Below are 15,694 nucleotides of genomic sequence, written 5' to 3' on the forward strand. Positions count from 1 at the left end.
CAAGTGCATATTTTTTTCATTAACCATTTCACTGGTTAGTTAGCAAGTATTCAGACACATTAGTAATGATTCTTGGCTTTGTTTTGTTTCTGCTACTTTTCAGTAAAAATAAAGTGAACAATTTATTTCATTGACTACTTCAATGAGTCCATAAAGATCTACTGTTCTCTACATACTGTATAACAGAGAACTCTTGAAAGAAGCCATCTAGGGCCAAAAGACTTTTTCAGGCCTTTTATAAGTGTTAAATATTATAATTCATAAAATAGTAAGTAAACGGATTTTTGAGACATAGACTAAATTTGGTAGAATGCTATTTCTTTAAAAACAAAGCAAAATAAAATCTTCTAGAGGATAGAGGGAGCCAAGCAGTGGTAGCCATGCCTTTAATCCCAGCACTTCCGAGGCAGAGACAGGCAGATCTCTGAGTTCGAGGACAGCCTAGTCTACAGAGTAAGTTTCAGGATAGCTGGGACTACACAGAAAAACCCTGTCTTGAAAACAATTCAAAAATAAAAAACATAAAAGATGGAGGGAAAGATACTAAATTTTAGTGGTAAAGGGTGACCACCTTTACCACTACTGTTTTGGTAAGCCAAACTGTGTACTTAGTAAATGAGATGTATTGATAAATTCTCCAGGTTTTTATAATACTGGACAAATGGTCACATTTACTTTTGCATGTGTGTGTGTGTGTGTGTGTGTGTGTGTGTGTGTGTGTGTGTGAGACGATGTTCATGCATGCTTGCATGCGTGCACACAGGAGTGAGTATAGATGGGGAGGCCAGAGGTTTTTGTCAGAGGTCTTCCTCAATGGCTCCATACCTTATTACTGGAGACAGAGTCTCTCACTGAACCTGAAGCTCATCATCTCAGTTAGGGCGACTGACTGAGGAGATCCAGTCACCTACCTAAAGGATTACAGATGCCCACTGCCATGCCCAGCTTTACATGGGCACTCGAGTTTAGAACTCAGAGCCTTACACTTTGCACAAGCACTTAGAAACTGAGCCATCTATCGACTGCCTATAAATATACATAAATGTACAACCGAAACAGAAGTTTATCTACCTAATTAACAGTTAAATTAAAAGTTTTATGATTGAAATTTTAGCATAACAAAATTACCACCAAAGATACCTAACTGAACTGTAACTAACTTTTTCCATATGACTTGTGTAAAGTTTGGATTCTTACATCTTTGCAGTCTTCTTTTGTGCAACTGGTTTTGATGCGCGTGTCAAACCACCTAACGGTTCCATCTTCACCACAGGACAGGAAGGTGTAAGGGTCGTTTGGTACAGTCATAATCTAAGATAGACAAAAGCACGAGACACTACTGCACAGTTAAACAGCTGGGTCTGAAACACAGTCTTATACATCCAGGAAAACTATCCATATAAGTAATTATCTATGACTTACCCAATGCGTGCTCTCAAACAGAATAAGTAACTAGTTACTTTGAAAGTATATTAATATAATTTTATGTAAAAATTTTCTAAACTTTGTAAGTATGTTTAAATTAAAGATAATGAAGTCGAAAGAGTATGCCGACTTATCCATATGGTCCTGAAATAATCATAGCATCTTTAAGAATCAAAGAGGAGGCAAGACTGTATCTTTCAGAAAAGACTACATGATAATGGAAAAAGTCAAAGAGAGAAAGAATGAAGACTGCTGACTTAAAAGATGGCATTAGGAACCCTGATCCAAAGCACGCATAAAGGTTACAGAGGAGGTATGGTAAAGGCAGAGGCTTGCAGACCCACTAACACTTGGCTTTGAGCCCAGCAAGACTCATGTTTGATTCCTGACTTTCAGAATTTCAGACAATACATTTGTGTTGTTTAAAGTCACATGTCTAGACTTAAGTATTGATATTTCTTTGCTATTATTGAAAATGTTTATAATAACACAAAATAGTAAAGACTTATACACCATAGAAAGGCAATTATAAAGAGCATACTTAACACAAATGAATGGAATACATAGTGCACAGAATTTGTGATTTTTGGTTCATTTCACATTTGTGAGAAATGAGATGACTGCATCCCTCACCAAGTCAGCAGTGTTAAATTACTTAGGAAGTAATTTTGTTGGTAAATGTATTTGCAACTTGTTGCTGACTCGGATTTAATGACTTCATTAAATAAGGTCATTTTTCACTTTGTATACTACTATCTACAATCCAAAATTTTTTTAAAGATTCATTTATTATGTACACAGTATCTGCCTGCATGTATGCCTGCAGGCTAGAAAAAGGCACCAGATCTCATTAAAGATGGCTGTGAGCCACCGAGTGGTTGCTGGGATTCAGGACCTCTAGAAAAGTGGCCAGTGCTCTTAACCTTTGAGCCATCTCTCCAGCCCACAAACCGAATTTTTAGGAGCACATCTTTCCTAAAGTATTATTCATACAACTTATTTAATTGCTTTATCTAATTAATTCATTAGTTTAGAAAAATAAGTTTCACTCAGGCAATTACAATAGGAATCATTAATACATTTGTAAGGGATGTCCTTTGACACAGACTAAGAGTTCAAAGCAAATTAGGAAATCTGTCTAGCTGGCTGTTGACTTAAGAGATTTAGTGACTACACACAAAGATCAATACAAAAATCTATAAAATCAGTCCCAGGAAATCAGTAAACAAACAGAAACAATAACAAAATTTGAGAAGAAGGGAAAACACACTCTTGTTTGCTTTTATGTGCATTAGTACTTTGGCTGCGTATATGTTTGTAGGGGGATGTCAGATTCCCTGGAACTGGAGGTGCAGACAACTGAGAGCTGCCACCTGGGTGCTGGCAGTTGAACCTGGGTCCTCTGGAAGAGCAACCAGGGCTCTTAAGCACCGAGTCATTTCTCCAGCCCTAAACACACTCGTTAGAATCAGTATATCATGGTATTTAAAAAGGTTCCAGCTGCCCAGGTATGGTGGCACATACCTCTAATATCAACATTGGGGAAGTAAAGGTAGTCATACCTTGAGCTCCAGGTCAGCCTGGCATACATAATAAGCTCTAGTCCAGCTAGGGCTGCACAGTGAGGTGAGGTGCAGGAGAGGAACTCATGCCTGGTGTGGTGGCCTCGCCTATAATCCCAGTACTCAAGAGACAGAGGCAGGAGGACCAGGAATTCAAGGTCAGCTGCAACTACACAGCAAGCTTAAAATCTTGAGAACTACAAGAAACTCTGACTCAAAAAGCCAATTAACATAGCTGGGTAAGGGGATTAGATAGGACAGGGATGGGGACAGGGTTGGGGGAGGCCAGGGGTGGTGTTATACACCTTTAATCCCACCACTTGGGAGGCAGAGGCAGGTGGATTTCTGTGACTTCAGGGCTAGGCTGGTCTACAAAGCAAGTTTCAGTGGGATCCTGTCTCAAAAAAATTTTTTTAATTGATTGTGTTACTGGAACACAAAATAAACTTATACAGTAGGGATGACAGAAATAAACCTCTGTAAGGCAGTGTATTTCAGAGAACAAAACCTACTACAAAACCATGCAACAAAGTAAAAATAGCATGCTTAAAGGCTGGTGACTGCCATAATAAAACCCATTATCTTTATATGATAATGTAAAATTAATTTAAAAATAAATACAAAAGGGTGGAAAGGCTATATCTGATTAAAACATGGTTGTTTAATTGCAAATTTATCTTACAATACTAATACTAGAATCTTACTTTTTTATAACTTTATCCACAAAATCTACCATGATAAACTTTCAGAAATGCTTAGATGAATATAATCTGCCAATAGGTTCCATACCTAAGAATGTAGATGCGTGTGTAAACCAATACAGACGCATGTGCACACTTACACAGGAGCATGCATTCACACGCACAGCCACAACCCTGTACCTCGTAAGTAGTTCCATAATGGCACGTAAATTGGCACTGTCTGTTGGTTTCTGCATCTTGCTCAATGTTGGTGTAAAATATGACTCCATCTCCAGAGCAAGACACAATCTGCTTGTCATCTGTGCACGGCAAAAACTTTGCACTAAATATATTTGCTCGGTGCCCTGAGCGGATGGTTGTCAAAACCTAAAATATACAAGAAATGCAGTTCATAGCATTAATTTATTTTCTTGGTGAGAAACATTCGTGTTTAATGTAATTATAAGCAGTAATACATTCTTAACAAAAGAATACTACTTTTTCATTATCATCTATAAAATTTTAATTATAAAATTCCTTTATATTTCCAGGGTTGGGGATTTAGCTCAGTGGTAGAGCGCTTGCCTAGCAAGCGCAAGGCCCTGGGTTCGGTCCCCAGCTCCGAAAAAAAGAAAAAAGAAAAAAAAATTCCTTTATATTTCTAATATTTCTTCTAAATATTTAAATTTAAAATACTTGAAAGGTCCCTAAGGTGTTACATATAGAATGTTATAATATACAAGGTTTTATTGAGATTCAAACCATAATTAATTCGGAAAACTAGTAATACAATTTAAATAATGTGTGCTGTTAATTCTGTTGTGAATATTTACTCTTTGAAGTGCTCTTAAAAATAATTTTAAAAAAACGTTGTAATTTAGAGTGCTTTGCTTCACAAATAGTAAAAATTAAACCCTATTCTATGAGCCCATGTTAGGATCCTTCTGCCTCTACATCCTAAGTGTCAGGATTGCAGGTCTGTGCCAGCAAAAGTTATTCCCAATATGCTACAAATAGAGCAGTAAGTGGAAGTCACTCAAACACCTTTATGTTTTAAAAAACCCACAATGTCAGGGGTTGGGGATTTAGCTCAGTGGTAGAGCGCTTGCCTAGGAAGCGCAAGGCTCTGGGTTCGGTCCCCAGCTCCAAAAAAAGAACCAAAAAAAAAAAAAAAAAAACCCACAATGTCTTATTTTGCTCAATGCTATTGATATATGATTTGCCTATTGTCCATTTGGATAAAGAGAAGAACATTTAAATTGTATTATCTAAAGCACACTGAAAACTTAAATATTAAATTTTCTGGGGTTGGGGATTTAGCTCAGTGGTAGAGCGCTTACCTAGGAAGCGCAAGGCCCTGGGTTCGGTCCCCAGCTCCGAAAAAAAAGAACCAAAAAAAAAAAAAAATTTTCCAACAGGACATAGTTTTGCGCACCTTTAATCCTAGCACTCAGGAGGCAGAGGCAGGGTATCTCTGTGAGTCTGAGGGCGGCCTGGTCTACAGAGTGAGTTCCAGGACAGCCAGGGCTACATTGTGAAACCCTGTCTCAGAAAACCCCAACCAACCACACAAGAAAAAACCTTACATAGCCCAAAGGAAACTATACCTACATGGAACAATGCCTAAATTACACCTTTGAGTTTAATGAAGATGACAGTCTAACAAAAATGCCCACGATTGGGGCTGGGGATTTAGCTCAGTGGTAGAGCGCTTACCTAGGAAGCGCAAGGCCCTGGGTTCAGTCCCCAGCTCTGAAAAAAAGAACCAAAAAAAAAAAAAAAAAATGCCCCTGATTACAATTCCCCTTTTCCTAGCTTCTTTAACATTATATACATTTAACCACTTTACCTTTCTGCTATACGGATTACTAATTACAAGTTTAGTGTCATCAGAGCCAGATAAAATATATTCTCCAGTGTCATTCCAACAGATTGTATTAACCTAAAAAAAAAAGAAAGCATAAACAAATTGAACATAAAAGGAAGTAGTCATCGTTCAGTTACCTGTGTTTAGGACACTAATAAAACTCTCTATTAAGGAAAGTTTATAGGCTAAAACCAGACTTTAGTTCTTGATTCACATACAAAAGGCCTGGAAATCACTGTTACATCCTAAAAGGTTCAAGAAGCTACTGCAAAAATCAACAACTGTTCTTGGATCCTCCAGACAAACTACTACCACTATGACCAAAGACACCAGGTAGTCCTGACTTGAGAGGAATGGAAAGCTCGGCAGGAAACAATGCCTAGGCAGGAAACCTTTAATTACACTGTGCTAAGGGCTGATAAAGTAGACAGTATATAAGAACAGGTGACCAAAGGCAGACAGGTGATTCTAAAAACGAACAGTAGAGAAAAGCTAGAGATCAAAAACAAATGAACAGAAATGAAGAATGGCTTTGATAGGTTTAACAGCATATTGGACATAGTTGAAGAAATGGCTTTAGGATATACAGAAACCTTTAAAACCACAAAGGGAAAAAGTCTGGGGTATTGGAGTTGGGAAGCCACTGGAATATCCAAGGACTGTGATACAAACACAAAAGGTATAAGATCCATGTTTAATGGAAAACACCAAAAGACTAAAGTAAGAAAGGGCAGAAATATTTCAAATAATGACAGAATTGCCTTCAAAATATTATCAGCCAACTACAGATTCAGGGTGTTCAGAGGAACTGAGAAGAGCAAATAACTGAAGATCGTAAAGTCCTGCAAAGAGGCCGCGAAGGCTGATTGACTGATCAGACTCTCAGAGATGGACGGAGGCTAGAGTGCTACAGTTCACACCTGATACAATTTATCTTGGGCTATCCTTAGCTCCCTTTATCATCCTGTGACTATCAGGAGAAACCTTTAGAACGTATTAACTTGGATTCCACCAACCCAAAAGCAACAATTATCAGAGAACACCTAGAGCCTAGAGACAGCACGGAGACTGAGCTTCCCCCACACTACTGTAACCTACCCGACCCTGACTTGTTCTTCACGTGTCTCCTGACTTACAACTGTCTTTGTTCTGTCACTATAAAAATGTCAGCAAACAGTTACTGCTTGACCATGGAGTTTAGGGATTCCTATATCTGGGCTCCTGCCAGATGTCATCACTCACATCTGGCTCTTGGCTTATAGGTGAGAAGTGTGTTGTTTCTCACTTAACAAATGAATCTCTTTCACACTAAAGAAAATCAAAGATAAAGAAAACAACCCGAAAGAAGCCAGAAAAAAATACCTTATCCATAGGGGACAAGATAATAATGTCATCTGACTTCTCAGAAATGCAAGTAAATATAGAATGAAATTGAAGTGTTGAGAGATAAGAAACATTTACAAAGAATTCTGTACTTACCCTTTCAAAATTAGACTAAATAAAGATGGTCTCCAACAAACAAAAACTGAGAATATTTGTTTCTAGGAACACAGCCTTGCAAGAAATGTTTAAGAAGTTCTTTAGAGAAAGGGAAAATAACAGGTCAGAAAATTTGGATTCATGTAAAGAAAATAATATGGCTAGAAAGAAGGATCAACATTAAGAACATTGGCTACTCTTCTAGAAGACCAGAGTTCCCAGCAGCCAAGCTGATCCTCTCTGAATGACTTGTAACTAACTGCAGCTCTAGGGGGATGCAGTGCCTCTGACCTCTAAGAAAGGAAGTATCACTACAGGCCACGGAGCAAGCTCTAGGTTAGCCAGGGCTACCTAACGAGCAAGGCCTTATCTAGGCAGGGGCAGTAGCGGCCCATGACTTTAATCCCAGCACTCAGGAGGTAGAAGCAGAGGCAGGCAGACCTCTAAGGCCACCCTGGTCTGCAGAGTGAGTTCCAGAACAGCCAAGGCTACACAGAAACCCGTCTTAAAAACAAACAAACAACATTTAAAAAATAAAAAGCAAGGGTTGGGGATTTAGCTCAGTGGTAGAGCGCTTGCCTAGCAAGCGCAAGGCCCTGGGTTCGGTCCCCAGCTCCAAAAAAAAGAAAAGAAAAGAAATAAATAAATAAAAAGCAACAAACAAAAATATAATTCTATTATATAATTTATTTATTCTATTCCTAGGTATCTATCAAAAAGAATTAAAAACAGTTTAATTTCTTAGTCTCCAATCTCCAGTAAAGAGCAATAACCACCAGCAGGTGAATAGTCAAATTACAGTACACTGTACACAGTACACAACGAACACTTACCAATAGCAAGTAACTACTGACATCCTTGACAATAGTGAACCACAAAGTAATTATGCTAAGTAAGCTAAACTTAGTAATTCTAAGGAAAGAAATTAAACACCAAAGATAATGCAGAGCCAGAGAGGTAGGACACTTGTACAGCAAGCACAGGGCTCTCAGCATGATCCCTCATAGCGGGAAAGTGCTAGATAATCCTATTTATTAAAATTCTAGAAAATATAAATAACACTACATTTACTGATAACCCACTATCACCAGGATCAGCCTAAAAACATAAAAAAATTTACAAAGAGATTGACTAGGGTTAATTATGGTAATGAGAAATGAAAGGGTGAATTGCTCTTAGCAGATGGTTGATAAGCTGATTTGATGAATTCACTGATATATACATTTAAACTTACCAAAGTGTATATTTTAACAGGGTATAGCTACCTACGAACCCTGAGAGTGCCCAATATCATCTATAAAAGTACAGTCAACTACATCAATAAACCTTCTAAAATCTCCATAAAATTTTAATGCAAATAAGTTAACTGACAAAATCAACTTAAAAACTAATTACATTGACATCATTCTTATCATTTATACCAGCTACTAGACTGCACATTTATAGCCTGTAATATTACTGAGTAACATAATAATGTCCAACCTACAACAACTTTATGCCCACTCAAATCATGAATCAGGTTTCAAGGCAAAGAAAAGGGGGCACTTGAAGTGGTGAGAAAGTTTGCTTTCCTCTCCAAAATACTTGAGAACACAGTAAAACCTAAAAGAAACCCCAGCTCTGAAAAAAAAAAGAACCAAAAAAAAAAAAAAAAAAAAAAAAAAAAACCTAAAAGAAAAAATTAAAGACAGAGATATAGACAATACCAAATCCATTTGCAACTAACATTTGAAAATCTTTCTTTGGCTGTGGTAAAAGGTTTGGTCTTTGGCTCCTAAAGGGTATAAAACCTGACATATACATAGCACTCTTGTTCTTTTCAGGGAACAATTCCTAAGTGTCCAACATGCCAAGAATTCCTGGATAGCTATTCATTTAGTATCTTCCTGAAGGAAATCTCTGAAGAGGTTTCTCAGTCCGAATGTGTGAACAGAGACGGGGGCAAGTTTGTTGACTATGAACATGTATGTTGAGACATCTATAATGACATATAGTAAACACAACGAAAAAACCTAGCATGAAGCCACGGATTAAAGGTGGTCTACTATTCATTAGGAAAAGCTTTTCTGTTAATAACACTTCAAAGAGAGAGGAAAGTGAGTTTCACAGAACTGTGGAAGACTTCTGGTTATAAGATGTAAAATATATAAGACAGAAGCCAGGAGTGGGGTGCTGCCTAAAGTCCTCACACTGGAGAAGCTGTGACAGTTAGGACATGGATTCAAGGACAGCTCAGCCTGCAGTGAGCTCCAGTGCAGCCTCACTAGACAGCAAGTCCTTGTTTCAAAAGGAATATTCTCTCTCTCTCTTTCTCTCTCTCTCTCTCTCTCTCTCTCTCTCTCTGTCTCTGTCTCTGTCTCTCTCTCTCCCCAACCCCCACCCCCGACCCCCAACATACACACAGTCTAATTTTTAAAATTGTTTTGTGTTTTTGAGACAAGGTTTAAAAAATGTTTTAAAGAAGTAGACCAGTGAGCTCCGACGACACAAATGAAGCAGTTGATGAGGCAGGGAAAACAAGAGCACAGTGTTAGTGGAAAGCATTTCAATGGTGAGGAGAAAGTCTAACAGCAGCTGAATTTCTAAGAAGCAAGCATGGACTCTAGAGATATGAGAGTCATGAAAACCCTCATACAAGCATCTTCAATAGAGTGAACTAAATGGAAGCCTTATGAGAAAGTGCACGTGGTCTTCAGACACCACAAAACCAACCTTGCACACTTTTCTAAATTAAAATATATGCTGGGGCAAAGGTGTGTGTGTGTGTGTGTGTGTGTGTGTGTGTGTGTGTGTGTGTGTGTGTGTATCTGTCTCAGGTTGGCCTTGAACCCACTACATAGCTGAGGATGACCTTAAATTCCTGACCCTCTGGTCTTTTTCTCCCATGTATTGGGATTATGAACACACACCCAGCACACTTTAATGCTTTAATTCATATGCTTCACTACCACCACCCACCGACTCCTATGTTTCTTTTCTTAATCTTTCTTTCTTTTCCTAGTCTGTCTGTCTGTCTGTCTGTTTTTCTTTCTCTTTCTTTCTTTTTTTCTTTCTTAGGGCAGTAGGAAGGTGGCGGGGGTGGGGGTGAGGGTCCTCACTGTATAGCCCTGGCTGGTCTAGAACTCACTATGTGAGCCAGGCTGACCTTAAAATCAAGAACCTTGGCTTCCCAGGAACTAGTATTAAAACTGTGTTATCATACCTTACCTATTTTTTCCCATTCTTAATAGTCAGCTTAATCCATTCTAGGGAGATTAGAACATTTCACCAGAAATTTATTACAGACATTATTAAAGTCATTTATAGTTAAGAGTTAGCCATTACTTACACAGCCATCATGCACATTTAAAGTTGCTTCAAGTTTTAATCTTTGGATAAATTCTCTTCTTCCTGTTTAAAAAGAAAGAATTCAATAAATCATCCAATCTTCACTGAAATTAAGAGCCTATGACCTGACACAATATGATTCAACCTGTAATTTCAGCTCTACCATTTATAAAGTGAATATTATACAAATTAACCTTCTAAAGTCGACTTCCTTATTAACATAGCTTACAAAAGACATCTGAGGCTGGGGATTTAGCTCAGTGGTAGAGCGCTTACCTAGGAAGCGCAAGGCCCTGGGTTCGGTCCCCAGCTCCGGAAAAAAAAAAAAAAAAAAAGAACCAAAAAAAGACATCTGAGCCCCGGGAAATTCTTGTTTCTCCATCTATTCACTTTACAAATAGTGTTCCAGATAATGTTCTAGAAGCTAGGAATCATAGTGTTCCCTTGGGCAATAAAGAAGACAATAAAAGGTGTATCTGTTATGAAGACATTTAGTAGGAAAATAAAAAATAAAGGGGATGAAAGAGCGGGCTGGTGGCTGTCATGTAAAGTTCTCTATTTTAAACAGGGTAGAAAACAGTAATAATAAGATGCACCAATTTTAAAAAAGGATTCATTCATTTTTATTTATGTGCATAAGTGTTTTATCTGCAAGTATCTACAAACACTGTACAAACTCAGGTCCTTTGCAAGAACAAGAGCTCTAACTGCTAGGATATCTCTTCAGCCATCAACATTTTTAACAAATATATAGTAGAAAATATATAAGAAAACCAGCCTGAATGTCCAGTAAGAGCAAAATAGTTTAAATGATACAAAACCAAGTTTAAGTTCCTTTTTTTAAAAACGAGAAATGTCTTCCTCTAAGAAATGAATCATCTTACCAAAGATAGACCAGAAAGCATGCTTACTCAGCAGCCGCCATCAAAGGTGGATTTATAACAAAGAGCCACAATTGACAGAATAATCGGGCTGATGAGTTACCAAAATTATACTGAATTCTATATTCTGTCATGAAGGACGCGAGCTTCTGTGCCACACCTTCTTGCCATTCAAAGGAAAGATCGTCAAGTTAATTTGTTTGACTTCTTCATTTTAAGTTTCTTTTTTGGTTGGTTGGTTGTTTTGTTTTTAGATAGGGTTTTTCTGTGTGACCCTGGCTGTCCTGGAAGTCACTCTGTAGACCAGGCTATCCTCAAACTCAGAAATCCACCTGTTCCTCTGCCTCTGCCTCTCTGCCTCTCTGCCTGTGTGCCTCTCTGCCTCTCTGCCCCTCTGCCCCTGCCTCTGTGCCTCTCTGCCCCTCTGCCTCTCTCTGCCTCTGTGCCTCTGTGCCTCTCTGTCCCTCTGCCCCTCTGCCTCTGCCCCTCTGCCCCTCTGCCCCTCTGCCTCTTGAGAGCTGGGATTAAAGGTGTGTGCCACCACCATCCCTTCCTTCATATTATGATGGCTAGGAATAGGATGAACATTTTTAAAATTAATTATAGGTGTTACCTAGGTGGGATTTGTTCTGTGATTCCTAAATTCATTTGAAACAAACTACAGAAATCCAGTAGTTTAATAAATTCCATCAACTCATTGTTCGTTAACACCCCTTCTCTGTCCTGCCAAGGTACTAAGGATTGAACCCAGGGCCTCATGCATGCTAGGCAAGATTATCTCCCAGTGAGCTATATTCCCAGTGGGTTATATTCCCAGCCTATAATTAGGTCGAACTGCAGAGTCCTTGTGCAATGTCACTGGTCACATTTCATGCCATAAAAAATGTTTATAAACATAAAATTATAAATATTAATGTATTCTGCATTAACATTCAGTAATTTTTAAGCTTATAAACATTAAATATTTTATGATCCTGAGGATATGCATGTTTGTATGCATATATATATACATATATATATATATATGTGTGTATATATACTTAGAATGGGGGAAGGGGTTGACTACAGAATTCCATGTATTTTAAAAATTATAATAGGTCATGAAGCCAAAATTATTACCTTAAAATGTCTTTTTTTAGGAGAAGAATGTTTAAGTTAAAGGGTAAGTTACATAAAAAACCCTTGAACAAAAACAGTCTAAAAGTATTTGAGTAGAACCAGTAGCTTTTCCTTTTTTGCTTCACAGACAGACCAGATCCCTGAACTAGTGACAAAAAAGAAAGAAAGAAACTTCGCCTGTTTCATGCACGTTTTTTATTTCTGTAATGCTTTAGGTATTTATCTGTAGTGGTACTTTAAAATGTTGACTTCATTACCGTCCTTGTTTCTAAAAACGTCATCTTGCCAGGATACAACTTTTTTCTTTTAACAAAGGTAGCTTAGTTTACCAAAATATATCAATGGGATAGTTCTTACAGCAATCACAACAGACATTTGAAAATATATTTATCCCAGGTGGTGGTGACAGATGCCTTTAATCCCAGCAGGAAGGCAGAGGCAGGTGGCAGCGCTTGCGTTTGAGGCCAGTCTGGTCTAAGAAGCAAGTCCCAGGACAGTAAGGGCTACACAGAGAAACCCTGTCTGAGAAAAGAAATGGGTGGGAAGAGGGAACAAACTTATAAAGCTTTCTAAAAACAAATTGGGATGTAGGTTTTCTTTAAAAACATTTTTTTCATAGTTACAGATGTATATTTAAAAGTATAAATGGATCTCGAATTAGCAAATTTAAAGTGTAGCAGCCATTTAAAAACTGGTTTCTTAATGTTTTTCTAAATATTAAAGTATTTGATGTAACCATTTCTACGAACTATACATTGGTAAACAGGACATCCAGGTATTTAATCTGAAAGCCTATTACTATAAAAAATTAACTATTTTTATATAAGATTTTTATCTTTTAAAACTTTGTGAAGCAAATGCCAGAGACTGTGCAACAGTGTATGTCATGAACAGTGCAGAGAACGCCTCTGTTTTCTTCCTTGTGTTTGCTATGTCCTGTATATTATATTAAGTGACTCTATAAATGTAATTGTTTTATTAAAATATTATAACAGTGTCATGCTATTATAATTGATTTTAAAGATAAAAACTAAGAAATTCAATATCTTAATAAACCACACTGCTCTGCTGTTTTTTTTTAACTCCCTGTCCCACCCCACCCATCCATGCTAAGCAAGAGATTATCTACCACCGAGCTATAGCCTATAATTAGCTTTCAAATCTTAGTTTCAGTTTTTTAAAAAATAAAAATGTAGGAGACAGAAAACAATTATTTTTAAAGTATTTCCTTTTGGCCAAAGGTAGGTTTGGTAATCTTTTCAAATTAAAGTAACAAGGTGCTCAAATTAGTAATGTCATAAAAATGACAAGTAGTAAATGCTAAAATGTTATAAATGACTTTCTAAAAATGTAAAGTCTGAATTTAAATGTCTAGCTATAACCATTTTGACCTAGACAAAAAGGGAAAATGAGTTGTTCTGCAGAGCCCTCTCAGAGGAAATAAGTACCCAAAGGTGGGAAGCAGGGCATGACACTTGTAAATAGCTCCTGAGAGACACTTTTTCGTGAGTCTGAACACAAGCTCATGGTGTTGTCTAGAGATCCCACAAATGTGCCTTCAGAAGCCAAGCCCAACCAAAAAGTAAGCTTCGAGTTTAAAAACCTGAGTTATTTTATATTAAGTTAAACTCTTTTAAACAGTATTAAAAATTGCACATACTTCTTAAATAATACGTTTCTCCTCCTTTCCACTCCTCTTTGCCGTCTCTCAAGAGTCAGTGGTCAAGTCCATGACCTCGCACATGCTAGGCAACCACTGAACCACTTTCCCAGCCGCGCCATTTCTTCCAAAGTCAGAGGGAAGGGATTATGCCACACATAACTCAGTATGAGCGTCAAATCCATGTTGGTCCCCTTGCTCCCAAACCCACTACCATCTCAGAGAAGTCTGAGTGGATGCTGTGCGTTCAATAAATGGGTTTAGATTACAACTGAAGAACTGAGCTGATGTCTTCTGGAAGAGCAAATGCTCTTAACCACTAAGCCATCTCTCTAGCCCTGGAAGATGGACTCTTAATTTGAGTGGCACCATTCTGTGGGCTTTGGCCTTAGACTTCATGAAAAGAAAGCTGGCTGAACACTCATCTCTCCCTGCTTTGTGATAGTAGATACAGCATACCCAGCAGTCTCAAGCCCCAGACACCAGAAGCCTCCTTCCTTGCTATGATGAACTATTAACTGCACCAAAAGCAATCCCTTCTCCCTTAAGCTGCTTTCATCAGAGTATTTTATCACAGAAGACAGAGAATAACTAATATACCTAGAAAACTGCCTTGTACAAAGGTTCATTTACAACCTTATTTTAGGTAAAGGCAAAGTATCAGTGGAAGAGGGCATAAATCATCATCTTTAATGGGTGGGGAAAGGCACCTTTCCAGCTCTACAACAAAATGTCCATTCAACAGGCAAAAGGAAATATATGGTTACTGTGAGCTATTTTATCTCAGTTAATCTATACCATGTTTTCCAGAATTCATTCTGGGAATGAATCCTATCATTAAACAGGATAGACAGCCATATTTATATAAAATTTGGGAAGATGAGAGTAAAACACCACAAATACTGGTATTCAATGTTCAAGCTTGGCATTACTTCCTTCCACTTGACACTACCTTCCCTTTCCAACTGTGTTGGAGGATGGCTTTGTGCACTGTGTATTCAATGCTGATTTCTATATCCAGACATCTGGTTGCAGTCCAGATGATGGCATGGTCAAGCATCTCCAGTCTCAATGTTATGTAAAAATTGTTTCCATCACTTCTGGTTGGTTAATAAAGTGCTGATCAGTCAACAGCTGTGCAGGAGGATAGGACAGGACCACCATCTGATCTGGTCAGGGGCTCCCAAAGAGACCAGAGAGCAGTGAGAAAGAAGGTGTGGAAAAACCACATGGAGAGACCAGGAGGATGTGCCTTGAGATCTTGACGAGAAAGCAGTCATGAGGCCTCACATGGACCAGAGCAAACTAGGGGCAAGACCAGAGAGCAAATAACAGGACATTTGGCTAGGTAGTAGCACCTAGTTGGGTTAGATCAGAATCTGCCCAGCTTAGTGCGTGCAGCTTGTTGATTAAAATACCAGGTCTCAGTGTCTTTATTTGGGAGCTAAAACAGGCTAGAGCTGGCACAGAAAGCCCTACAGTTATTCAGGTACAAGGAGAACAGAGAAAATCCCCTAAGAAATACCGTTACACAACTGCCTACCCTATAAATGTCAAGTCAGATACAAAGAGTTCCCACCAGATAAGGGCCAGACTCATCTCTATGTGTAGTTTGTAGCAGTTGTGCTGGTTAGTTTTTGTCAACAACACAATTCTTAGAGTTGCCTAGAAAGAAACCTCAATTGAGGAACTGC

The 15,694-nt window shown here is 38.2% G+C and overlaps 1 protein-coding gene across 14 annotated transcripts in view; it reads right to left on the minus strand.

Moving 5' to 3' along the window:
* Dcaf6 (DDB1 and CUL4 associated factor 6) overlaps positions 1–15,694 on the minus strand; it is a 101,229-nt gene that overhangs the window by 70,788 nt on the left and 14,747 nt on the right. For all 14 annotated transcript variants that reach the window (XM_063272121.1, XM_006250199.5, XM_063272120.1 and 11 more), the window contains 4 exon segments: positions 10,342–10,403; positions 5,517–5,609; positions 3,869–4,054; positions 1,198–1,311 (listed from right to left, as the gene is read on the minus strand). In XM_063272121.1, the coding sequence (XP_063128191.1) occupies positions 1,198–1,311; positions 3,869–4,054; positions 5,517–5,609; positions 10,342–10,403 (455 nt within the window).

Source organism: Rattus norvegicus, chromosome 13 (genome assembly GCF_036323735.1).
Source record: "Rattus norvegicus strain BN/NHsdMcwi chromosome 13, GRCr8, whole genome shotgun sequence".
NCBI classification, from domain to species: Eukaryota; Metazoa; Chordata; class Mammalia; order Rodentia; family Muridae; genus Rattus; species Rattus norvegicus.